Here is a 26,182-nt window from a genome sequence, read left to right on the forward strand (position 1 = left end):
CTTAAGAGTATACGAAAATTGGAAACTAGAGAAAGCATCGCCTGGTAGTGACATTCTAATGACAGGATCCGATGATATCTGTTCGAGTCCACCACAGAGAGGATGACGATGCTTTCCTTTAGGAGGTTGGAAAACTTCGATTCCGAAATGTTAGCACACAATGAAAACTGCGATTCATTCATGTGTGTATGCCACATATATATATATGCCACGTGTACAGAAAAGTGCACCCTCACGAAATGATGCCTCGTTGATGACTGAATACTCTGTATTATTCAATTTTATTGCATTCCTGACACAATTCTTTCTAATTGTAGTTTTATTTCAACCTATTTTTACTATTTATTTATTTTTTGACTTCCATGCGAAAAAGCGCATATTGTAACTGTATTCAATTCCTCAATTGAAAACGTCGAATTAAATATTCACGCATCGTACAGTCAAATGAAATTAATTTCCAACATGTGCTGAAAAATGTGCCGATACCGATGAAACGTGCAAAAAAAAAATATATACATTTGCACGCAGCCACGGAATAAACACATTTTACATATTGATGTTGTACATTGTGTTTTCCGTTTCAACAAGTAATTTTTTTTGCAAAATAGAAGAGAAAAAAAAAGTTATATGAAAAGCAATTACAGATTTTTATACCTTGGACACGTGACATCTGCTGCATCCAAATAAAATATCTTAAGTTTTTTTTTTCAATTATATTTCATTTATATTTCTAACATCCCTTAATTAATCACAAAGATCAAAATAAATATTTTCGATATAACGTTTATTTTACTTAGTAAACATTAGTATATTTCGTCTGTGTATATTAACTAAAGTCCTTTTTCAATGCACAAGTTTATTTATTTTTTAATTTACAACATGTAATTCTTAATCGAATATAATACTTGAAAGCTGGATAAAACTATTGAGCTTGTAGCAAAATTTATTAAATAACAAGCGTCGTGCAAAAAAATTCAACCCTGAAGTCCGAAACAAAGAATCAAATTGCATTTACGTCGAAGGGCCGCGCGAATTATGTAACACCAATTATGGTATAATTAATGAATTTTACGAGAACGAGCTAAAACACACTAAAAAAAAAGAAGCAGACACAAGCGAGAGGGATACTCCGTTAGGGTTGCCTTTATGTATGAGGCGAGGAACAAAAAAACCTACAAAAGGGAACACCACAACCTGTTCAAAAACAGTATTGTCCTCCCTTTTTTTTTTTCGCTTGCGTATTTTTTTTGTTCCTTGCTTTTCGGGGGTGGCTGGCTTAGATAGCGAAAAATAACAGTCCGTCATTGGGCGAACGGGTTTAAAACTCGCCTGTTTATTTTAAAGTAATCCCTAATCAGTTTTTGTCAAACGGACTTTGTGATGATGCGTTTTTGTCCTCCCAGCGCGATCCTTTGTGCGACGACCGCGACCGAATAATGAAATTAAAAGGTCCTTAGCGAGGGAGGACCGAAAATAAATAAATGAAGCCTGTGTAAATTGCAGGACGCTCTCAGCGGACCCACAGACGTCCTTTGTCCTGTTTTATATATAAATATATATATAAGCGCTCTCGAAAATATTCTTTCGATTGGAAACGAGGATTAAAATCAGGGGGTTACAAAAAAAAAAGTTTTGGTAGTGCGAAATGGACGAATTGCGTTTGTTCATGTTTCTTCGATTGAATTGTTTCTGGTCGAATTTCGGCCTGTCCGACTGCGCTTCTGGCGGAACGCAATTATTCTGTTGAATGCGAATTAACTTCATTAAAATACTGTGATCGTAATTAATTTACATTAAACTAATTTTGCGTCGCGCAATGCATCAGCGGGAATTCGGGGCGAAAAAATTAAAATGCGAATCAACGTAGCATCGATCTATGGTATGGCAACGTTTTAGTTAAGCCATAATCTAAGTTTCTATCTATAAATATTCGTTTTCATCCTTGGCGACGGCGGTGGTGTTTTTTTTTCGGGTGCTGCGCTTGCGGATTTGTAACTATTAACTCCTGCTGGGAAAGTTGGAGGGAAGACAGGGCTACACACAAGATAAATGCATTATTTCGCCGGAACACGGGGGAAAACTTTTTCCTTCGGACAAAACATATTTGTAAGGATTGCGGCTGCTATGCGATAACGGCGATTTTAATAATTCCCAGAAGGACAAAAGCGATCTCACTGCTGGCTAATAGCACAATGATCACTCTCCCCCATTTGTTTACTCATCACATGATTTATTTACTTAAGCTCCCGGTTGTTCCTTTTTTTTTTTTGATACAAACAAATTTGTTATGAAATCTCGGTACTCCATACACATCATTTTTCGTAATATTTGTTAGATTTCAGTTAAAATGCACTTTGCACAGTGTATTGAATAGTAACAAATTAAAATTTTATAAAATAATACAGAAAATGTTTTATCAATATCAGATTGGATAGTAAATAAGTTAAGAGGATGATGAAGAAGAAGAATAAAGTAGTGAACGGATGGCTTACGATTCACTTGGGATAACATAGGTTAATTACCCATGTTTGAAGATTAGACCGCGAGGTCGGGCCTGGCTTACAATTAACTGCGATGCGGAAATTAGTGTAGCAGTTAATCATTGATGGTAAGAATCGTCCGACGTCTCGGTTAATGAGCGAAATTTCTGTGATCCTCTAGGGGTCGATAAATAATGGAAGGGCATCAGGATACTTCGGCAGCCATGGCCATGCACGCGAATCACTTGCGGTATTTGTATTATTAGCGAGGCTTTCCCGATTTCGATACATCCGGTTTGCATCCGGTGGACAGGATCGATATAATTGCAGAAGGACGAGCGGTCGGTGGCGGCGGTGGCATTGTTCATTACATCACCGGCCGATTCGGTATGCGCACTTTTAAATCGACCAATTGCTATTACCAATCCAACTCCAACATTTCGGCAGCTTCTCCAATGCAATGACCGTCATTGGATGACAGCTGACCGATGCTCGACTTCGCCAATAACATTCCGTTATTAATGTTTATGCCGTGCTGACGTTGCGGTTTCTGCTGTCGGAATTTGTTTAAAGTCGCTCCTCTCCATCCATCTATCCTATCCATGCACCGAGGCTACCCTTTCGAGTTCCTCTCTTCTCCCTCGCCCCCTTGTGCAGCCTGCAGCATCATCGCTCGTCGAGCAAGATGGAAAATTAATTAGACCATATCATATGCAAGTGCAACTTTGCTGAGGCAAAGCTTCGCGAAAACCTACCGGAAGTACACAATTAGCGAACCGGTTACGCAATAACTCTCGTATGCTCTGCGACCGGCGAACTAATTTATGATTGTAGTTGCAGTACAAAGATTGCTTGCGGAATGAATGCTTAGGTCTGCTCTGCTGTTTAATCAGTTTCTGGAGCTGCACGCGGTCATCCGAATAGCCGACCTCGTATTTATGGCAGATCCAATTATTGTTTCGATATGCGAACTAATACCGAAAACACTTTCGTACTACTTCAAAACCACGCATTCCTTCAAACAGTGGCTCGTTACCCAATTCCAAAAAAAATCGTTATGATTTGGGGTCTCCAAATCAGGTTGCGCCTAGGGCCTCACAAAGTCATGATGCGCTACTCCCTTCAAATACAATAACCTACACAAAGAGACCCAAATATATGATCCCTTTAATTGTTTAAATACTATTTATTTAGATTTGTTTTTAAATTTTCTTGAAATGTTACTTGTAGTTTATAATAACAGTATTAAGTTTATATATAGGCTGGTTGCAAGGCATTGAAATGAGAAAATACAAAAAAAAAATTGTAAAATTGATTCGTCGAGGTGCTCTGGAAATCACGAGGACATTGAAAGAATTAATTCCGAGAGGGAAATTCATACATTTAAGTGGAAGGCTTTAGGTGGAGGAAGTTCTTAACTATTTTGCACTTGGCCGCTTTCGCTTCCAAACTTTCATAATACGATTTGCGAACTTTTTTCTCCTTCGTCCGCTCATTTACCGTTTCAATGTTCGCTCATTCATATTTTTTTCTTCGTGCTTGCTTGCCTGACTCCCTGCGTGCTTCCTGGCGAGGGGCGGCAATCTGTTAACAAAATTAAAAATCGCAGGGACGCAGAGGGTGTGCTAGGTGTTATGGGACGGGCAGCGTCGGGAATTTGCCAGTTGCGATTTCGGCTCCTTATTGATCGAATAAAAATTGATAGATCGAGAAGATTATTAAGGGTAAGGCGGCAAAAGGGCGATAGATTATGGGAATGGTAATAGAATGTCGTTGGGGAGTTTCGTTGCCGGCTGTTCGTTACTGGCTCTCCGGGTGCGGAGTGAAGTGGAGTAGAGTAGAGTACCTGGCCTCTAAAAAGGGACGAAGGGCTAAAGGACTGTGCGGCAGTTTTATAAAACTGAAATGCGCATACAGTTCTAAATTTCGCCGAGCCTTGTGTATCGTGAATTATGCTAGGCTTTCAGGAACATAAGGCGTGGGGAAGTGTTTTGCTGGAGTCGTTTATGTGATATAATTCCGCTGCCGAGATTTTCAAAGTTATTTATGTGCAATATAAGGGCTGATTATGCTTTATACACGCCGCCTCCCGTCGCCATCTCCACCACCGCTGCAGACCGAATTTCTTTTACTCAATTACTGGCCGACTAAATATGTTCGCCGAATTAGCTCGCAACATTAAACTTCTCTATCTCCTTCTCCTTCGGGCAACAAACCTCACTATATCAAGCCAATATTTATTCTGCATACCGATCCTGTAGAACCTTTCTCGCCCTCACACCCACAGCCTCATAAATGATAAAGCCCTTTTATCTCTGATAGCTTACATTTGTTTACAAACAAAAGTCATCAATGCGCCAATAAACGTGATCCCTGTTCGGTCACTATTCCATTAGAGACCCGGAAGACTCGCCTACTCCCAGAATGATATACATCCATATGTAAACTGGGTCCATATCGAAACACAAAAGGGACTTGGAGCAACTCTCGAATCCCATCGCAACCGCTTTGCGATATTTCACTTCGTTTTATTCAGTCCTGAACAAACTCGACTACATTTGCTAATAACATTTATTTAAACACACACGATTACATCATTTTTCAATTGATCCTACTTCTAACCGAGAATCGAATGAGCGGAGTCTATATCAGCACTTTGCAGACTCCACTACTTCCGATATCAAAATGCATAAGATTTGTGGGATTTTTTTATGTAAATGCTGAATTTAAAAACTGATTAAAAAATACTATTATTTTGTGAAGTGTTGATTGTTAAAATATTTATTTTTATTTCGCAGGTGGCGAAGCTGCAGTCGTAAAGAGATTTACCGGATTGTATACCGGACCATACTTCGATCCGACTACTACCACCAATATCACTACCCAATTGGGAACTCACGCTTATTTGCCGTGCAAAGTTAAACAGCTCGGCAACAAATCGGTGTCCTGGATCCGTAGACGAGACGCCCATATCTTGACTGTGGACCGCTTCACTTTCATCGCCGACGACCGTTTCCAGGCTTTCCTCGTCGATTCCACCGACACTTGGACTTTGCAAGTCAAATATGTCCAGCCCAGGGATGCCGGACAATACGAATGCCAAGTGAGCACTGAGCCCAAGATGAGCCACTTCATTACCCTCAACGTAGTCGGTAAGTATCAGCTGGAGTATACCCCTCCTGTGAAGCTCTTCAAACGTATTCTCATTTCAGTTCCGAAAATCGAGATCCTCGGCGAATCTGAGATCTACGTAAAGACCGGAAGCACCGTCAGCTTGAAATGCGTTATCACTCAGTCCCTCGAGGAGCCAGCCTACATCTTCTGGTATCATGACGGAAATAGGGTTCTCGAGTTTGACCGCAGCCTGATCAACATCAATATGGAACCGGTTGGAACCGATACCACCGTCAGTACCCTCGTCATCTTCCATGCTCACCCTGAGGACAACGGCAACTACACCTGCAGTCCCTCTAACCTGGATTCCGCTAGCGTTGTTTTACACGTGCTCAATGGTATGAATTCGATGAGCAGCCCTCTCACCATTGATCGTAGATTTATCTTGCTTTAGGCAGCACTTATTCAATGATTCTGTTTTAGGTGAATACCCGGCTGCAATGCAACGTGGCAAGAACTCTGCATCTCCTATCCCAGGATGGTCTCATCTCTCCATGGGTCTTGGATTGGCTGCCTGCACACCGCCAAGATTCGCATTCGCTGTTGCTCTATCTCTTGCCATCCTCTCCCAGCTCTTAGCTACCTAAGTTATCAAACAGCACATGCCACCCATTACAAAAACAACAACAATAGCAAGAACATAATACAACAACACACAACTGGCATAGCTTTGCCACTCCGTCGCGCTTTGGTGGTTTAATTTAACTTCCCTCTGTTACTTTAGATTTTATACGTAACGTAAGAAAAATTGTATTATAGAAGTGGAAAAGGAGTTAAAAAAATCAGATTCGAACATGAAACACTGTTCGAATATTTTTTTTATGATTAGCGATTGCGAGATGAGAGACAGGCTGGATTCTATAATGCAATTTGATATATTTGTTCCGACATTAAATTCCTTTCATTCCTCTTACGTCTACATACTTCAACATGGCAATTAAAAAGTAATAACCTCTCGTTTCAGGAATGTCCCTTTCATATTGTATACCTATCTGTAACTACATAATAATAACTAAAAATTGCATGGTGGATGGTTAAGATGTAAAAAATATATTATTAAATTATATATATACATAAAATATATTATATTTAATCCACTGTTTAACGGAATAAGAAGAGAGCTGTACTAATTTTCCAGCTTTTACTCCTCCAATTCTTTTGTTTGTAAATATTAACAAAACTATATATATATTAACAAAAAAAAACATGAATGGTAACATTCAAATTTGTCCCCAATCCCCACTTATCCCCCCAGTACTTTGAGTGATTAACATTATTTTAATGATTTCAAACATACTAAAAAAAATCTACAACGGACACATTTTATGGTAATAATGTGAATATGTTTAAGCCTAATACTAATACGGTGTGATTAATTAGTTAAGGTAGATAGATTTTAATGTAAAATTAATATCATTCCAGTTGTACTCAAGCATGAATGTGAAGATCAAAAGAGTGGAGTTGAATGAAGCAAATGTAAGAAGCAAAATAAAATAATGTTTTAACTGTCGAACAAGTTTTCACTCAGTGTGCTAATTATGATTTGAGATGTCAATATGCTAAAGATAAAGAACATGTAATGGCGAGCGGATGGCAATGACGAAGGGTAAAAAAGAGGAGACGAACAGGTGCCATTCCTTTCATTTGTGGAGTTTCCTCCCATTTAGTATTCAACTATGGAAATGATGTGTATCTATATATTAATGAAATCATAATTAAGGCAAATATATATGAATCATACTTAATCTGCTATTACTCAAATCCGTGGAAAATAAACGTTAGCAATAGGCAAACTCTTTATTTCATAAACATTTCATTGATGTATTTTAGGTAAGAGCAGAATTGTAACCAATTTATGTTATATATAAAAAAAACAATGGTAAATGAATCGTTAAATAAAGTGTTTCATTCATTATTCTGTGGGACAAAAATGTATGTATTTTATTTGTTTTCTTTACAAACCATCACCCAACCTATCCAACTATTCCAATCTTACAAACTAAAACAAGAATTGCAAATGCAATCATAATGAGATTGTCAACGAAAATTTTCAAATCACAAAGTTATTTTATATAAAGTTAACACTTTTTACAAATCAGACAAACATTTTGTTCGCTAAGAGAACATGAGATTTCATAAAACACAATGCATTAAAATGTTGATTTGGTTGTAAATCATAGATTACTACAATCCACAATAATATAATTTATTTATAACTTGTTTGATATTGTTGTTTGATTATTTATGTGAATTTTGTAAACATTGCCCAACATACATATATATATACAATGTTTTACTTTTATGTGTGTAAATTCGAAAGTTCTAAGTTTTTTTCTGTAAAATTTCACAAAAAAATCGTACAATTCAAGCTACTTCATTATTTGTAGTATTCAATCCAATATTGTTGATGTGTAAGTTATATTTAAATATCTGTAAGAATTATTAAAAATATTTTCAAAAGTTTTGTAAATTAGGTTGCCTATAATACAAAGTACATAATTTTTTTCTTTATATTAATTGTTTATATATAAGATATAAGTTTATAGTTTTTCAAGTATAAATTTATATCTAAATCATTAATAATTCCTTTGCATTTATTATAAAGAGTATGTTTTATATAACTTTATATATTGGTATGCATGTAGCAACATGGCTTCAATGTTCTCAAAGCAAACATAACTAAGCTAATATCAGCTAATATAACTTCAAATGTCAGGACCAATGACAGCTCCGAAACACACGTAATTAAATCTTTGTTATTTGTTATTATTGTTTTACTTTAAATCTTAAAGTATATAAAATATTGTAGATATACTAACATATTTTTTGTGTGTGAATTTAGAGGAATGGAAGAACATCATTTCAATCACAGAGCGCGTAAACGTATCAAGGAAGTCAAAGCTAAAGCTCGCCCAGGTATTGTTGTATTCCTAGTTAATTGCAATGAATTTAAATACATGTTATCTTTTAGAGCTTAGCACGAAGGAATCATGGACTCAGATGGGCTACGCAGATGATTTTGCTGGCTTCTGGGACTTCGAGGACAACTGTGATCGAGTCATTGAGTCCGATTGCAGCATGGCAGATTTTGTTGATAAATATGAGTCTAAGTATAAGCCAGTAGTTATACAAGGATCTCAAGACAATTGGAAAGCCCAGAAAAAATGGACATTGGAAAAGCTTGGCAAAAAATACAGAAACCAGAAATTTAAATGTGGTGAAGACAATGAGGGTTATAGTGTGAAGATGAAAATGAAATATTATATTAACTACATGCTAACTACTAAAGATGATAGTCCACTGTATATATTTGATAGCAACTTTGGTGAGGTACGTTATTTACAATTTGGCTTATCTTATTTTATTCTGACTAAATTATTTTATTCATAGCATCCCAGACGAAGGAAACTGTTAGATAGTTATGAAATACCAACATATTTTCGAGATGATCTCTTCAAGTATTCAGGGGAGAGTCGTAGACCACCTTACAGGTGGTTTGTCATGGGACCCGCACGTTCTGGTACAGGGATTCATATAGATCCATTGGGAACCAGCGCTTGGAATGCCCTTATATCTGGGCACAAAAGGTAAAGAGATAAAATAATTTTGGAATCGTTGATTAACCGATTTATTTAGGTGGTGCCTATTTCCTACACACACTCCCAAAGAACTATTGAAAGTTACTGGAGTACTAGGAGGCAAGCAACGTGACGAGGCTATCACCTGGTTCAACGTAATCTATCCTCGTACCAAATTACCCACTTGGCCCAGTGATTGTCAGCCTATTCAAATCCTGCAGAAACCTGGAGAGACGGTTTTCGTTCCTGGAGGTTGGTGGCACGTCGTCCTCAATTTGGATAACACGATTGCAGTGACTCAAAACTTCTGCAGTAGAGTCAATTTCCCAATAGTCTGGCACAAGACTGCCAGAGGTCGACCAAAGCTCTCGAAAAAATGGCAGAAAATTCTTCAGGAAAATGAACCGGACCTGGCAGAAATCGCTGATCGAATAAATATTGAGAGACCATCTGGTGTGGCTTCGGATAGCTCCAGTAACTCATCTTCGAGCTCGAGTTCGGACTCAGAGAGTTCAAACTCCGAGGACGAAGATAGTGGTCAAGAATCGCTCTCTGCTAAAAAACGCAAGAAGTGCGACAACGAACCCGGGAAGACTTGCAAGATCTCTAAAAGGGAAACCACTAGTTAAATTTATAAATACATACTATTTCTTTTTAACAGTTTTACACCAGAGCTGCGCTCTTATTCCCATAACTTTTGCGTTTCTTTTTTAGATTTCTTTTTATATATGTTTTGTTTTGAAAATGAAGTCATTTATTGTTGTTAACAATTCTCGTTAAACAAAAGAACAAATATTCTTTCATGTTAGGATTTAGTCAAATGCTTATTTTTGTATGATTGATAAAAAAAAATAACAAATATGTATGACCATAAGTATTGTGATTAACTGTGGTTCCTGATGTTAATTACTGAGATTTCATCAGTTATCAATTAAAGAGAAAACATCACTAATAACAGGCAGACACAGAAGCAACAAATACAGGAATTACGATCGTAAAGTAAATAGATATAATATGAGAAAAAATCCTATCAAAGTATTATAAAATATATATAGCCAAGTAGATTTTAGACACGTATATGTTATGTGTGCCTTTGGTCCTACTGAATACAAATACAAAATAAATAAAATTATAGTCAATCCAGTTTCTTCGCTTTATTTATAACAATAGACAAAATATATTCTCTATAAAAAAATGTGCGATTGCAGTAATATTAAATCTGTTCTTGCTGTTCGCCCTTCTTGAACCTGGCTAAGAATTTTCTGCAAAGCTCGAAGCCCATGAAACATGCAGCGTTGGCCGGAAATGCCCTAAGCAGGACCGGTGTTATTCCTTTGTATAAAGCCAATGGACCTTCATTTTTTAGTAAATCTTTGGCAACGTCTCTGATACCGTTCGGGAAACGCCCCTCGGCAGCTGAAAATAAATATTTATCAAGAGTATATTTCCATAATCCATTGGATTGTAAGATTTACTAACCAATTTGCAGTCTACTTTTCAGTACATCAAAAGGCATTCCTATGAGCCAATTAGAAATTCCAGCGCAACCACCGGCGAATAATGTCCCATGGAAGGTAATGTCCTTCTTACCATTGTCAGTGAGATAGTTTCGAATTCCCTCGTAAGTTAAAAAATATAGGCCGCTCGCTGGCACATCTAAACATGAACAACAAAGTGTGTTGTAAAACGAATCTCGTGGAGATAAGATATACAATTTTTAATTCAAACTTGCTGAACACATCCGATAGTAAAAGGAAGTAATGCGCGTTTTGCGGGGGAGGATTTCCTGGTATAATCGGGGCGTTTTGACTTCTATTCGACAGTACAACGAAGCTGTGCATGCCGCAATGTTGCTATACGTATTGTGCTTGCTGTTCTCCACGCAAAGCGTAAGATAATTTAATTCTACCACTAGCATACCGTAACTTCTGATGGTTTTAAGGTTTTCGGATTATGGGACAAGGAAGTGAGGTGTCCGCAGTTGTGCACCTGTCGCTTGGAGCACATCACCGAAACTGCGATCCATCGATTCCTAAATCAGAACGGCGAAGAGGTCAGGCAGTCCGCACCAGAAGTTACAATCCTGGAAAGCAACGACGTATGTGATTCCCTTAAATTATTTTTTTACACGGTAGTTCTTACATAAAAGTTTTAGGTGTTTTATGAAGAAGATGACTTTAACGAATACGACGAGAGTTCCTTCATAAAGAGCGCCACTTGCATCATACAAACGGAAACAGTACCAGAAGAGTTGATCAATGAACTTCCTGAGGAAATAGAATCGTTGTCATTGATACAAGCATCCGATTCGGGTAATAAAACCTTGAAGTTTAGCTACTTTACGAGGTTCCAGGAGTTAAAGATCATCGAACTGCAGAGCGCTCAAAAGTTAACGAAAAATGTGTCGAGTCACTTCCTGTGTGAAATTGATTCAGCACTTGGACAACTGGAGTATTTGAACTTCGAGCGAGTTATTTTGAAACAATCGAAGAATCGGCATACACTCGTAGAGACTGATGGGAACGAACATGTTATTACTTTCGAGTATGTCCAGAAAGTTGAAGGGAGTGTCCATCCGCTCACATTCGTGCAACGTGGAAGAAACAGCAAGATCCTACCTTACAAAACCTATGTGGAAACTCTAAAAAACGAGAACGTCCCGCTATTCAACGGCTTCAGCAATTTAATACTCCTCAGGATCTACGAATGTGAACTACACAACATACATTGGGAAATGTTCGAGGGTCTTCATAACTTAAACACCTTGATTCTAGAGAAGAACAATTTGAGATTCATCCCAGATTTCGCTTTTTACGGTACCACCAATTTAAAATCACTTTCTTTGGCATGGAATGATCTACTAAATATACAAATCACCGATCTGGCAGGTTTATTGGAATTAGAATATTTGGATCTATCGCACAACAATTTCTCTCAATTATCCGAGCTGTCGTTGCCACCATTTCCGAAGCTGAAGCTCGCCAACTTCGCCAACAATCCGATCACTGTTGTTTTTCCAAATACTTTCGAAGTCATGAACACTACAGATTCTTTAGTCTTAGGTGGTTTAGATGAACCGCTCACACTATTAATGAACTCGTTTGTTGGATTGAAGTCACTAAAGACCTTAACGCTACTGCATCTGAACATTCCCTTACTGAAACAAGAGATACTACTTGGAATGTCCAATCTGCGAGTACTTGTTATGACTGGGAATATTCCTGAAATTCAGTACGACGCCTTCATGGAAGTTGGAAAGTTGGAAACTTTGAAGTTGAGCAAATGTAATATTTCAAAAATCTCATTGGACGCATTCGTTGGATTAACAAACCTTCGTCTTTTGGACCTATCAAAAAATAACATAGATTACTTAGCTCCCGGTACTTTCGATGAGGTCAAGAACCTCAAAGAGCTGTATCTGAACGATAACAAATTCACGGCTTTACCTAAAGAGATTTTCATGAAATTTCATCCGCGTTTAATACGATTGAACAATAATCCGTGGCATTGCTCGTGCGAGATGGGTGATTGGAAACCAATGCTAATCAATAGGATCAAGCAGAAATCCATCAAACCTTGTGATTCGCGTCACGACAAAGGCGTTGGTTGCACCTACGAAAACACAGTGTACTACAAATTTATTTACGAAAACAGAGTTGCACCGAAATGTCTGACACCGAAGAAATACGAAAATTGGAGCGTTTTCCATGTCATGCGTAAGCAATTGAAATGCCCAGAATTCAAACCCAAGCTCAAGAAGAAGTCAGGACTTCGAAAAAGATTGAACAAACCAGTTAAAGTGGTAAGCACTGAAGATTCTTCAAGCGTCGAGAATTTGCCTACCGGAGGTGTATCGAATAGTCAACAGCCTCATAAAATGAAGATCCCTAACATTCCACAAAATTTATCAAACGAATTACCGAACTCGCTTGAGATATTAAATTAATCAAAACTCATTTTTGAAAAATGGTTATTATGAACATGTATACTAACAAATTAATAAATAATCAAAAATATATAACTATTTGTTTTAAGCTAATACCTCTCAATAAAGTGGCTCCTGCTCCACGATAGATACTTCTAATTCCACCTTCCTTATACAATTGCTTTGCACAGTCCACAGGACCATTGTACTTCTTTGTCATTGAATCTCCTTGTATCTGCAATAAACATTTGATACGCTCCCCAGGAGCCATAATGGTGGTAGTAAAAATTCCTGAAAATGCTCCGGCAGTAAAGTAATCCATATAGGTGAATTGGCTCTCTTCTGCAGGTCCAATAATTTGCTTGCCAACTTTGTAACCCATGAAAGAAATAGCAAATATGGGAGCAATGCCAACTAATGGGGCACCCATGCCTTTATAAAGTCCCCGAACACCTTCCTTTGACACAGTCTTCTTAATGCAATCAGTCATGCCTGTGTATAGAGGTACTTCACCAGGCTTAGGTATAGGCATTGTTTGAAGGCGCACCTAGAAACGCATATGCATTGTACAAATTAATGATTCCTTTTATTTAATCTGAATTATTTATCAGAACAAGACATTCACTCTATATTTGCTTAAGATAAGTAGTTCATTAGAAAGAAGTGAGTTGGCATGTATTTTTTTTTATTTATACCTTAAGTGTGTCAAAAGGATGACCCACAAGAACGGTGCATATTCCTCCTGCTCCTCCGCATAAGAAATATTCTAGTGGTCCTGTATCTCCCATCTTTTATTCGTTATATTCGATTTAGGTTATAACACACAAACACTTATAGGACTATCGCAGACTTTCATATAACGATGTTTTCGACTTGCATTCACCGTTGTCACGAACATAGATTAGACCGATTTATAAATTTCACTTTCATTTGGACTTTGGTCCTCGACATTCACTTGTCTGGCATGCTGTGTTATATCAATACTAATCTCGTTGTTTGTACATGGATTACTAGCGATTCTCATCACTTATTTTGTAAATAAAAATATAGATTTAGTCTATTTTTAAATATCGGAAACAACATGCAAGTCTGGTAAATATACTAGATTTTTATAGAAAAAATAACGATTTTAATGAAAAAATATTAGAATATAGGCAACCAACTTAGTCCGAACTCGAAAAGTATTTAAAACTTTCTTCAGAAATGAACTTTAAAGTGTTATGGCATCTAATTAAGTGAATATGCTACAACATTTGTTAGGAAAATCCTAACAAAGGTTTGTTTTAAACTAAAGCAAAACGCTGATATATAATTCAAATTTGAAGGCATTTTTCTTTAAAGATATTCAAATATTATCTTTAAAAAAAATATATCTATGGGTGGACTTTTTGACCTATTTATTTAGGAATACTGTTTACACAATGAAAATAAAAATATTACAACTATAAATATTTATATTTGAAGAACAAAAAAAAAAGTAATATTATATGTATATTATACGATCACATTGAGGTAAATATTAATACTATAGTGTCAATATTACAGAAACTAAAAATGTAGGGTATGTACAATAAAACAAAGTATAAACAATACAGGTAAATATAAATTACATTAAAAAAACGTTTCTAAAGCTGGGGAAGGAAAAAAGTTACTAAATCTAGACAAGACAATCACTAAAACACACATCATCATTTTGTTTACAATAAATAGAACATTCATACTACACTTATATTGAAACAAGAATACTTTGTCGTGGAGGACTTCAAAACCAACAAACTTTGTTCTACAAAATCTCCTCTCCTGCAATATTTATACAACTATTAGAGGCCCTAACTAGAGAAAAAATAATAATATCTTAATTTCAAAGAAAACAAAAAACTAATAACTTTACCCTGAAGGACAAGCAATAATATCAACAAATTTATAATGTTTTTTGAATAAAAGTTATATTCAACATTTTAATTCTCTGGTTATATTCATCAACGCTCTTCTTGTATAATATAGAAAATAAAATTACATATTTTAGCTAAAACGTTAAATCTCAAATTTTATGTTTTCTTTATTTTCATTTATCAATAAATATCTCTCTATTTTAATCACCCGAAAAGTAGTATAAATAGAAATTTTTAAGGCAATTCGCGTAGTATGTTACTATTTTGTTCCAGTCTGAAAGACTCGAGTCGATAGCCTACTGTAGTCATATACATGTATTCATTCTAAAATGGTTTAAAAAAATATCATTTCGAAAAGTACAGCCACAGTATCGTCGAACAAAATATCGAAGGCCAAAATATTGCAAATATTTTTCACAGACTCTTTATCCCTTTATATTAATGTTTATTTTTAAACATTATTTTTCTCTTTTTCGAAATAGAAGGGATTTTATTTAGATTCGTGGTCCATTCCCTTCTCCTGGGAGGAAATGTGCATCGAAGAATTAAAATGCCCGCTATGAAAATAGAACTTGTACTATAAACTAAGAACAGTCGAATAGCTTAATTTAGTTTAGGAACTAAAAATACAATTAAAAAAAGTATAACTTATATACAATTGTACCATTGATAGGAAACCCCACAAAATTACATATAATGTGGTTTCAATAAATTAGGAAAAATAAAAACAAAACTTAATAAGAAACGTACCTTTGCTGGATAGTATAGAAAGAGCCGGTTTTTTAGTAATGAGCATTCTGCATTTAAGAATACTGTATTTTAAAGGTATCTAATATCTTTTAGATCTATGGATTTTGAATCACTAACTGCCGGAAATTATTTCCGATTAAATTAAATTAAAGCCCGATGTCTAAATCAAAGTTACTAACAAATAAAAAGAATCAAATAAAACAGTGCTCGCTCTACCCTTTCGGTGTGTCGATAGTAATCGCGTTAATATCGTTCTCGTGATTACTATCAGACCGATCATGGTTCGTCGATCTGGGGTAAGATGAATTGTTTAAATGCAAAAGAGGCGTCAGGGAATTGTTGGTTTCTGCTGGTAAGTAAACTAAGCTCGCCGTTCTCATCGTAGTATTTTTATCCCCAGTATTTGCATCTAGTGGGAAACAAAACTTGTTATGTAAAATTGTAAAGTGAAAAATTATTAGACTTCTCACCGTTGATAATAAATGTGTATTCATCGCCAGGAAGTAAATCGTCGTTACTTCTTTTAGCAGAATCACCGGTTCCGCTATCTTTGCAAGACGAGTGTTCGGAAGTGTTGTCTGCGTGGTATTGGTTTATAATGTTGGCGTCGAAGTCCAGCATAATGGGCACGTTAGGTGGCTGCACGGCGTTGACCGCGTCCATCCTCCGTCTAGTCTGGTAGATGATAACCACCCAGACTACGGAAGTGAACACGGCGCACGCTACTACAGTAATTATAATAATTCCCCATAGATCACTATTCGACATGAACACTGCGAAGAAAAAAAAATAATAACAATAATATAAATAAAAAGTCATGGGTCTTTCTGCCCTAAGAAAAAATATATTCCAATTTATACAATTTTTTTACCAGGTTTCACGTTGACTTTGCAGGATCCCGTTTCGATTCCCAGCGAATTGTTCAACCTACAACTGTAGTCACCTCCGTCGCTTAATACTGTATCAACGATGATCATCATCTGTTCTTCAGCTGTAAAGAAATGCCTTTCGGTGATGACTATGGGAAGACCATCTTTGTACCAGCAGATGCTGGGCTTCGGAGCCCCGCTTGCGTAACAGTGGATTACTACGGTTTCCCCGAGGGCGACTTCCTTATTCTCCATTGGCTTTACAAATGAGGGCTTCTCTTCTATACTCAATGTCGCATTTGCAACGATTTTGCCGGCGGCGTTTTTGGCCGTGCAACTGTAGACGCCCATGTCCGAAGGCTTGGCGTTCATAATAAAAAAGACATCGTCTGCTGGCATAACTTGCATCCTCCGCTCTCTGGCTGCAGGGAAATCGTTTCCGCCGTCTTTTTGCCAGGCTATTTCAGGTTGCGGCTCACCGGATGCCGAGCAATCCAATCTGGCAGTTGTTCCAGCTCGCACGGTTATATTGCTCGGCATTGTATTGAACGTAGGATAAACTGGAATGGAAGCAGTTAGGTTAGCAATTCAGGATTGAATATGTATTCATTATCAATAATTACTTAGAACAGATATTTGTGTTTTTTGCGAGTAAGTGGTACCGTAGCTGTTGGAGACGACGCACTGGTATTTCCCGGCATCCGAATGCTGAATTCTAGTTATGTTAAAGAAAGACACAGTTTGCCTATTTTTACCAACGCTCGATGTAATAACCGACGCGTCGGAGTTCTGCAATTCCAGATTATCCTTTTTCCATTGAAAAAGCATAGAGACTGACGACGTCGCCGTGCAGCTCAAGGAAATATCCGCTCCTTTGAGAGCTATGATTTGCGGTTGAAACACGTTGTTAATGACCGGAGTCAGTCCATCCGCTGGAAGAGAATAAATCAATGGTTTCGCCAATTGCAAGTACCTAAATTACCTACCGCAAGTTAAATTGCTTGATGGAACTTTCAGCAACTGCTGACCACGCAACCAATCGGGATAGGCACAAATGGTGGAAGCTTCAAGTCTCTTCAACTTGAGATACTCGTAAAACCAAAGTAAATTACAATCACATAATAGTGAATTGGTGTTCAATAATAACTCCTAAATTATATAAAAGATTAACTTCATAAAAAACAATGGAATTTTTTCCAACTCACTTTCAATGAAAGCATCTCGGCAAAAGCGTTCTCCTTTATAGCAGTAATATTATTGTCCTTCAAGTCCAAATAAGTCACTTTGTGTAAACCAGTGAAGGCCTTATTGTTAATAGACTTAATGTCATTAGAAGCAATGTGGAATTTAACCAAATTCGTAAGGCCACTAAAAACACCCTGAGCATCCTCAATAGTCCATGAAATTTTGTTATTACTTAGATTACTAAAGAGAATACAAATATAATTAGAAATAGAAAAGATTAGAAAAATCGATTAAAGCTCACAGTATCTTCAGATTTTGGGTGTGATAGAAAGCGTTTTCCTCAATAAAAGTAATATTGTTGTTGGAGAGTAAAAGAGTATGCAACTTGCTCAAATCTTTGAAGGTGTCCCTTTCAATTGAATTCAGCAGATTGAATGCTAAGTCCCTATTAAAGGCAATTTAAATTAATCTGAACACAACAGTCCTTGATGGATGGAAATACTTACAGCTCCTCTAAGTCCTTACAGAACTCCCAAGCATCATTATCAATTGTCTGTATTGCATTATGTGATAGAGACAATTCCTTTAAATTATCTAAACCATAGAGCCAACTCTTTTCAATGACTTGAACTAAATTGAAGTCCAAAGCTCTATAAACAAAATAAATTAAGAGCGTGTTCATAAGAGAATGCTTTAACTACATACAATGAATGTATCTTAGTCAGTCCAAAGAATGTACCATCTTTCAGGTACTTAATGCGGTTCCTCCTGAGTTTTAAAGCAGAAACCAGCTCCAATTGCTGGAAACTCAAGGGTTCAATACTGTCTAACACATTTCGATTGATTTCTCTAAATAATAATAAAAAAAAACGCATTACAATGGTGAAAACTCATTAAAGTAAATATTTAATCTCACAATATTTTTAGGCGCTTCATGTTTTTGAATGTGTCTTTCACCAATGACTGAATCTTGTTCTTGTTTAATTTCAATTCAATGATTTGATTCAGGTTTCTCCAAGCATCTCCAGTTAAATTCTTAATAGTATTATTATTAAGATTCCTGTAAAGAAAAGAAAACGTTGTTCAGGAAAACCTGTTACACAATAGGTGGTTCTTATCAATGGGAAGTCAGTTCCAAATATATTTATAATACTGAACGATTTGGCCCATGGCAAATGTCAACAAAGTCTATATAAGATCATGTTTACTCCAGAATTTGAGGTCATCATCCCGATAAAAAAAAATGAACGGAATCGCGAGACGACAAATGCTTATTTTATTAAAGGGTTTCATAAATAAAAAAGATTCTGGACAATTCAGCCTTCTGGTTTAAAGTCGTGCTAATCGAATACTAGAGGTTGTGAGGTAGAATCATTGTCTAGTGATAAGAGGAATCGGGTTGAGATGAACAGGTGTACAGACAGGAATGTAAACAATAAGTTCTTACAATTTCCTTGTCCATGTTGGGATGTTATCCGGTATAGCATCTAGATTTCTGCTAGCGCAGTCGACGTAGTCACCCAGGTGGATGCATACCGATGGTACATCTTTGGACACTAGGGCTTCGCTCTTCCACGAACAAAACAATATCACTATTATCATATATGAAACACCCACCATTTTGGTGCAAAAAAAAAACTATATAACAAAACCGATCTCCGTTATCCGTAAGAGGGTGATCCATTCAAATTTAAAGACGGTATCATTTTGCATCACTTATTTTAGGGTTGTCTCTATCGATTGGACACTGTTCAACCCTTTTTATTTACACTATTTACCACAATATTATCGAAATAATAACATACTGATACACTCAGATCAACACTGCCGACGCCATTACGGTTTACAGCGACTTCCAAAGCTATTGTCCATTCCTGGTACTACCAGCTTCCGGACTGAAAGATGGCGCTACTAGTACTAAAGCAAGGATTAATGTTTCACTAGGTTTTATGAGGATTCCATTACTGGGTGGACAACTCTACATATTAGAAGCAATACCATGACTATGGTTTCATTTTACTATTCAGTAATTTAATCAAAGCATTAAAATAAGCATTCTTATATATATAATATATTTATTAATTACTTAAAGCTTTACAATATGATAGTTGAGATCATTCTTTAATCTTTAACGTAAGAACTTAGAACAATTTTAAAACAATAATTAAAATTTAATTGTCTGTAGCATGTTTTTAAATTCAGTATTTCAATCGTGACATTAAATTACTACTTTGTAATACATACATTTTTTTTATCTTAATTTTATAATGTTTAAAGTTAATTAAACACGTGGATATAGAACTACAGAAATTTATAGTAACGGAAACCAAATAAGTTTATGCCTTAAAATAATATATCTAAGAAACTTTCTAATAGTGTTTACCCGTATTTTTATTAATTAAATTAATAATTATTAATTAATTATTTCATAATATAAAACAGGAATTGCGTTTTACACATATCTGATTTGTCGTCCTTGTGTATATACGCATCAACATCTCTGGCTCCCAAAATGATTCAATTCCTTGGACTTTGAATCATAAATAATTGCCAGAGTAAAAGAGACAACAGTAAAGTTCAATGTCTCTGAGAAATCATCGAACAATTTGTTGAGTTTCTTTAGACTTTCGGACTTTTGACTCCTTCGCAGTGTCAGTCTTCAGTTTCACTCCAAGAGAAATCTATTTATTTTTTTAAGCAAAACCAACGTATTTCCATTTTTTGTCCATGACAATTAACGGTACATTGAGTGCGGAAGTCAACCGAAATACAAGAATGGTGCATCCGGTATAATACGATAACATTATTTTGTATTGGCTAAACATTTTTTGATGAACATTGCATATCTTGTTTTAGTTGACCTTAGGATGCACTTGAAGGCTGTGCGAAATCGATTCCCAAACGATTTGTTCCGGCTTCTGGGTGGCAGACGTCGAGGTAAGCATCGATCTCGTGGGTGGCTTCGAAATTCTGGTAAATAAACACGACCGATGATCCCGCTGCCTTCAGAGAATGATTACAGATAACGATCATTTGCATGTTAGACACAACACGGCGTATATAATATTTATGTTTACGTTCTGAATATAAATATCGGTGAATGCTGAAATACGCGTCGGCCGTTCGCATTCCGCACTTTGGACGGGAGGAATTACATCACGGAATCTCCGCGCGTTTGGGCGATTTAAAGGTCGGGATTGCGAGATCAAAGGTCGTGCGACATGTCTAGCCATGTTTGGAGTTCCTCCGATCTTCATTCTTTCTCCACGCTGGTTTCAGGAATGAAAAACTGGAATAGTACCGGAATGTGGTTCAGGTTCCGTCACCTCAATTGGGATTCCACCAGCACCGCAAATTTTTACATTTTCGTCACAAGGTTCCAACATTGTAATATTTGTTGCAAAACGCAGCCACGCAACGCTATGTTCTTTTACCGTTGCAAATATCTTTCGAGAAAAAAATGATGATTGTTTCTATACACAAGAGTATAAGGTTTATACTAAACCTGTTGGTAACCATAAAACGAACGGACCGAAGCCTTTCAAGTAAGACTGGATTTACAGATAATATCATTTTATACCAACGATTCACTAATATAAGATTAGCTAGTATCTGCAGTATAGCGCACATAACATAAAAAGACAAAACAAGTAAATTATGTAATTAAAAAAAAATAAACAAAAATATCTTTGTTTTGAATTTAATTACACATTTTTTTAAAATTCAATTTAGTAAAGTAAATTATTAAAATTATTCGGAAAAAAGTTTTCTTAAAAATTGTAATAGATTGAATTTATTTCCACAATTTTATACAATCTGTGTACAATTGTTTTAATCAGGCAGATTGTATTCAAAGTGTATACATTTTATTTGTAAATGGGGCACAATTTTATAATAATTTGCATCCAATCAATAAAATCTATTGTAGGTGCATGACGGCACATACTGTATCGCTCACAGCGTGTTTAATTAGTAAACAGTTTTAAAAGCAGCGCTAATTTATTGACTATTTGCTAATGAAAATATTCCGCAATTGTACGTGATCGGCAATGGGTTTTTTAATTTACTTATCGTTCTTCCTCGCAGTTCAAATGTTTATATTTTCCTTATAATACAAGTGTATTTTTGTTTGTCGTTTTAATGGGAACATAAACGGACATTTCAAATGATTACGTTAATTGATCCTTTTTTTTATCGCTGCTTTACTTTTGAAAACCAATTAAGCTAAAATGTAACACAAAAATATAATAAATAAGTAACGATTTTTTTGAAACAATTTAAGTAAATTGAAATGTGTTTATTTCTTTCTTGACGTAATTACCATGTAAGAATATTTGCTCATTTGTACTAAAAATAAATAGACGGTGGTAATATGTTTCCAGTAAAACAAACTTAAATGACGTAAAGTAGAGAAAAAACAAACGGCTAAATAACCGTGTAAAATGTTTTCTTGCTTATAATATTAATACTGGTTTCGTTGCGTGCGTAATAAATCGATATTTCAATTTATTTATTATTTAATCGATAAGTTTCATAGAATATATGTAGCAACATTTATTGCTTTACTGTAATGTTCTTTGTCAATCTGTATTATTTGTCCTTGATTCCTTTTAAGTTTAAATTACAAAACAAATTGAATATTAATAAATATTACCGAATTCTTCGGACTATAAGACGCATTTAGAGACGATTTATTGAAAAAAATATTTTAATGTTACCTTCCGACCATAAGACGTACCAAAATTTGAGTCCATTTTTCTAAGTGTAAACGAAATGTTTTCTCGTCTTTACTTAGCAGTCTTATAGTCCGAAAAATATGGTAATAATGTAAATTTTGGAAACTTTTTTAATTTACGAATTTTCTAGAGTTTAAAATGTACATATTTTCGCTTTATCTGATTACAAAATCATTTATACATATATTTTTTTCAATATTGTACGTGAATTACCAGTTTTATTTTTTAGTAATATACATTTTTTAAATCAACTATTTTTTTGTGCTCTAATCATTATAATAATAGAGTATCTAAATTAATTAAAATTTCATAATTAATTAGTCTTTAAGTTGTGTATTTAATAATGCTGAATCAGTAACTTTTTTCTTAATAAAATGTGCTTTTCTGACAGTCTGGTACAGAAAATAATCAAGAACCTAATGCAAATAATACGCGTTTTTGTATTCATTTACACGAAATGAAAAGTGTTCTGACCTAATTTTCAAACATAAATATGCGTGATCCACAAATATCTGTAGTTTCGAAGGACGTCGATGTGCATGTTTTTGTGTATGATGATTTTAAGAAAATCATTAAAAAAAATGAAGTAAAATAAAGACATCCTGTCGAGTTTCTTTGCGAAGTCGAAGTCCTCGGAAGCGAATTCCCAACGACTTTCACCCATTTGCCTTTTATTTCATTTCATTTTATTGTTTTACTACTTTCGCTAATTTTGGGTCACAGTCGAAGCTGAAGTTATTGTGTCGAGATCAAAAGTCGAAAGCCCCACGGAATCTCTCGTGAACACTTGATTGAGTGTAAAAAGATACATTAAATCCTTATTTGTTTCCTGACATCAAGTGTCCACTTATCGTTTTATCAGACGTTATCATTGCACTTCAAAAATCATTTGGTATATTTATAATAATAGCTTAACGGAGATGGACACTTTGATTGGTTTTAAGATGAAAGTGAAAAAAGGCTTCTTTTCTTTATGTTTATGAATTTGCAATGGTTTTATTGGAAGCGATCGAAATAGCTGGTGTTTCAAGAAATGCTTTTTATTGGGATTCTATGATGAAATTAGTAAACTAGCCACATGAATCACGCATGTCACTGACATGCGGTCCCTGCATGCTATTTGTAAACAGCTTCTTATCAACGAGCTTACATTTTAGACAGATTCATAGATATTTGCTTGGTTTCTTTTTTGAAGCTTGTTCAATCTATTTTTATTCGACTTCAAGGAATGAGGAATAGTAACACGTCAAATATTGTATACGTTAAAAACTAAATAACGATAATACTGGAAAAGATATTGTATGCAAATTCTTATGGCCACTAAAAATTTTAACATTGTTAACAATATATTTCTGAATCATTTCTATCATAATAATTTTTCGAAAATTGATTAAATTTGAAGTGTTTACTATTATATATTTTTTTTGGTTGCGTTAATTAGCTTGAACAATTAAAACGAATTACACATAAACGAGTCTTAAGACTTGTTATAAACTAGTTATGTTTTACGTCTGATTGACGTAAATAAATAGTAGTGTCACTGAATTCACAGATGATGTTTAATTATTTAACTAATTGTGGATAGTTTGACACATAAATACAACATAAGATGCATCGCTTAATGATTTACACCATTCGTTTGGAATAACACTTCGGTCTCGGCTTAATTGCCGAACAAACCCTTAATAATTTATAACGCGTCACCTGTAACTCCATCAAATTTCCCCAAGAACTTTCTAGCTCGCCTACAACTATTGATTTTACTTGATGGAAGGTTGTATAAATATATAATTCATAGTTCGTTCCTTCTGCTGCGCATTACATACATCATATCGTTTAAATATAACATTCGGACATTGCGTGTTTCAGCTCCGGTTACTTAACTTCTTCTTCTGAGCAAAAATTGAAAGCAAAATAAAGAAACGCACACAGCTCACCTCTGACCTCGAAAATTACATGAATTTCGGACGAGTGCCGTTTCATCCTCATTAGAGTAATATGATCCGGTTTCATGCAGTTCCTTCGATTTTTTTTCTATAATCGAAATCACTCCAGACACTTTAATTAAGCAATCAATTAATGCGCTGTGTGTACTTTTTCGAATAATAATGATATGTGTGTTTTGCCTTCTTTTCTGATAGCGAATCTGCTGATCGTTACACTGAAATTCTGTTTTTTTTATACAATATGCACATTATTCTATGTGTTCATTTGCAAGTGATATGCGCGTGCTGAATGTGTGCAATGATTGAACAAAAAAATATGTATGCGATATCTAACTGCACAATGAACATTCAAATGAATGTAGGTTCAAAGTAGAGAAAATGTAAATTTTGCTCCAAGGTTCTGGTTCGATGAAAATAAATTGAGTTAGTAGTAATATCAATAATATTACTGAAGATCGATTTTTTTTCTTACATTAACTTTTTAGTTATGTACAAATCTTACATAAAAATACAATAGTCGGTCTATTGTAGATATGTAGGCTCTTGTTAAAGTAAATGTATGCCTCAATTGTTGCTCTTCAGTTATGTATTAATGATGAAACATACAGAAAGATTTATATCATTATTTTCAAAACTTTGCAGATTATACTAAAAACTTTTCAACAATGATATCCTTCTAATATTAAGTTAAACTAACCTAATCCGTAATCCTTAACCTATCCCTAATTATTTAATCCCCAATCCTAGATCTTTAATACCTACACTAACCTTTTTTTGTGGAGGAGTGGAACCTGAGTACAAAACGCGCAACCTTCAAAAAGGGCAATTAAAAATAAAATTGTAATACTCATATATTTAGAATTTCTGCATTACTGTACATATCTATTGTCCAATCTCTCAATGACGAATAATATGAATGACTTTGAAATTGCAGTACTTGTTTTTTTTCTAATTGTAGTACATTTCATTAACTTTCTTTCGTCTATTCAATCTTGCACACCAATCTTGGACATTTGCTTCAAGTTCCTTAATTACGTCGGTATTTTCGTTGACGATAAGCAAATTGCGGTCAATTATCGTTAATTGAGGTTCCGTGATAAAAGTTGACCAACGTCAATGAAAAAGCAATGAAATGCTATTCGGTTAATAACCGAAAAACGGATCTGCGGACTCGGAAATCAAAATGAAAACTTTCAAAATTCTATTTTTGACGACTAGGACAGCGACAGAATTGAAAAAGGCATTTTGTCGCCACCGATATTATTATTATGATATATTTGTGCGTTATATAATGATACAGATACAAAGAAAAGAAAATCCGGCAGCAGCAATGGCGTGTTGTCCCATTCCCTGCAATTACACTCGTACGAGATCTTCTACTAATGTGTCGTGTCGCAAGTAATTTGTTATGTCGAGTCTCTACTACTGGAGCAACATCTGATTATTATTTTTAGGTTTAATTGTGTAATACCTCTAATGTCGTTAAATGAATGTTATTTCAAGGTCATATCAATAGTAACGGAATGTTGTTTCGCTGCAACAATTGATGCAATCTTGGTGATTACACTGGGATTATAACTGATAAAACTCTAACCGCTTGGTATTTATTAAAAAGGAAAATAATAAAATTATTTTTTGTTTATTATT

At 35.3% G+C, this 26,182-nt stretch overlaps 5 protein-coding genes across 6 annotated transcripts in view; 3 read left to right on the plus strand and 2 right to left on the minus strand.

Annotated features, from left to right (window-relative positions):
* LOC108560840 (hemicentin-2-like) overlaps window positions 1–7,569 on the plus strand; it is a 211,697-nt gene extending 204,128 nt beyond the window's left edge. The window contains exons 1-4 of one of the 2 annotated variants that reach the window (XM_017918551.1): window positions 5,138–5,193; window positions 5,279–5,632; window positions 5,693–5,992; window positions 6,078–7,569. In XM_017918551.1, the coding sequence (XP_017774040.1) occupies window positions 5,166–5,193; window positions 5,279–5,632; window positions 5,693–5,992; window positions 6,078–6,241 (846 nt within the window). In that variant the 5' untranslated portion in view covers window positions 5,138–5,165 and the 3' untranslated portion in view covers window positions 6,242–7,569. Of the gene's footprint in view, window positions 1–5,137; window positions 5,194–5,278; window positions 5,633–5,692; window positions 5,993–6,077 lie in introns of those variants that run through there. The other variant, XM_017918550.1, reaches the window with a different exon arrangement.
* Window positions 7,570–8,297: 728 nt separating this feature from the next.
* Window positions 8,298–10,375, plus strand: LOC108560831 (bifunctional arginine demethylase and lysyl-hydroxylase PSR). Its single transcript, XM_017918538.1, has 5 exons — window positions 8,298–8,395; window positions 8,497–8,570; window positions 8,626–8,984; window positions 9,045–9,241; window positions 9,291–10,375. Exons 1-5 carry the CDS (start codon window positions 8,364–8,366, stop codon window positions 9,859–9,861), a joined length of 1,233 nt encoding a protein of 410 aa, XP_017774027.1. The 5' UTR covers window positions 8,298–8,363; the 3' UTR covers window positions 9,862–10,375.
* On the minus strand, window positions 10,372–14,180 carry LOC108560832 (congested-like trachea protein). The gene is made up of 4 exons (XM_017918539.1): window positions 13,853–14,180; window positions 13,275–13,704; window positions 10,712–10,888; window positions 10,372–10,648 (listed from the first exon to the last, which is right to left on the minus strand). Exons 1-4 carry the CDS (start codon window positions 13,943–13,945, stop codon window positions 10,446–10,448), a joined length of 903 nt encoding a protein of 300 aa, XP_017774028.1. The 5' UTR covers window positions 13,946–14,180; the 3' UTR covers window positions 10,372–10,445.
* LOC108560830 (chaoptin) lies at window positions 10,895–13,246 on the plus strand. Its single transcript, XM_017918537.1, has 3 exons — window positions 10,895–11,121; window positions 11,175–11,330; window positions 11,388–13,246. Exons 1-3 carry the CDS (start codon window positions 10,993–10,995, stop codon window positions 13,176–13,178), a joined length of 2,076 nt encoding a protein of 691 aa, XP_017774026.1. The 5' UTR covers window positions 10,895–10,992; the 3' UTR covers window positions 13,179–13,246.
* Window positions 14,181–14,812: 632 nt separating the features above from the next.
* Window positions 14,813–19,710, minus strand: LOC108560829 (leucine-rich repeats and immunoglobulin-like domains protein 3). Its single transcript, XM_017918536.1, has 11 exons — window positions 19,301–19,710; window positions 18,770–18,913; window positions 18,559–18,702; window positions 18,360–18,503; window positions 18,155–18,298; window positions 17,874–18,093; window positions 17,655–17,817; window positions 17,292–17,600; window positions 16,671–17,228; window positions 16,270–16,572; window positions 14,813–16,208 (listed from the first exon to the last, which is right to left on the minus strand). The coding sequence occupies exons 1-11, from the start codon at window positions 19,471–19,473 to the stop codon at window positions 16,012–16,014; spliced, it is 2,499 nt and encodes an 832-aa protein (XP_017774025.1). The 5' UTR covers window positions 19,474–19,710; the 3' UTR covers window positions 14,813–16,011.
* Between the last annotated feature and the right edge of the window lie 6,472 nt (window positions 19,711–26,182).

The sequence above is a fragment of the Nicrophorus vespilloides genome, unplaced genomic scaffold (genome assembly GCF_001412225.1).
Source record: "Nicrophorus vespilloides isolate i.1.1-1 unplaced genomic scaffold, Nicve_v1.0, whole genome shotgun sequence".
Classification (NCBI taxonomy): Eukaryota; Metazoa; Arthropoda; class Insecta; order Coleoptera; family Silphidae; genus Nicrophorus; species Nicrophorus vespilloides.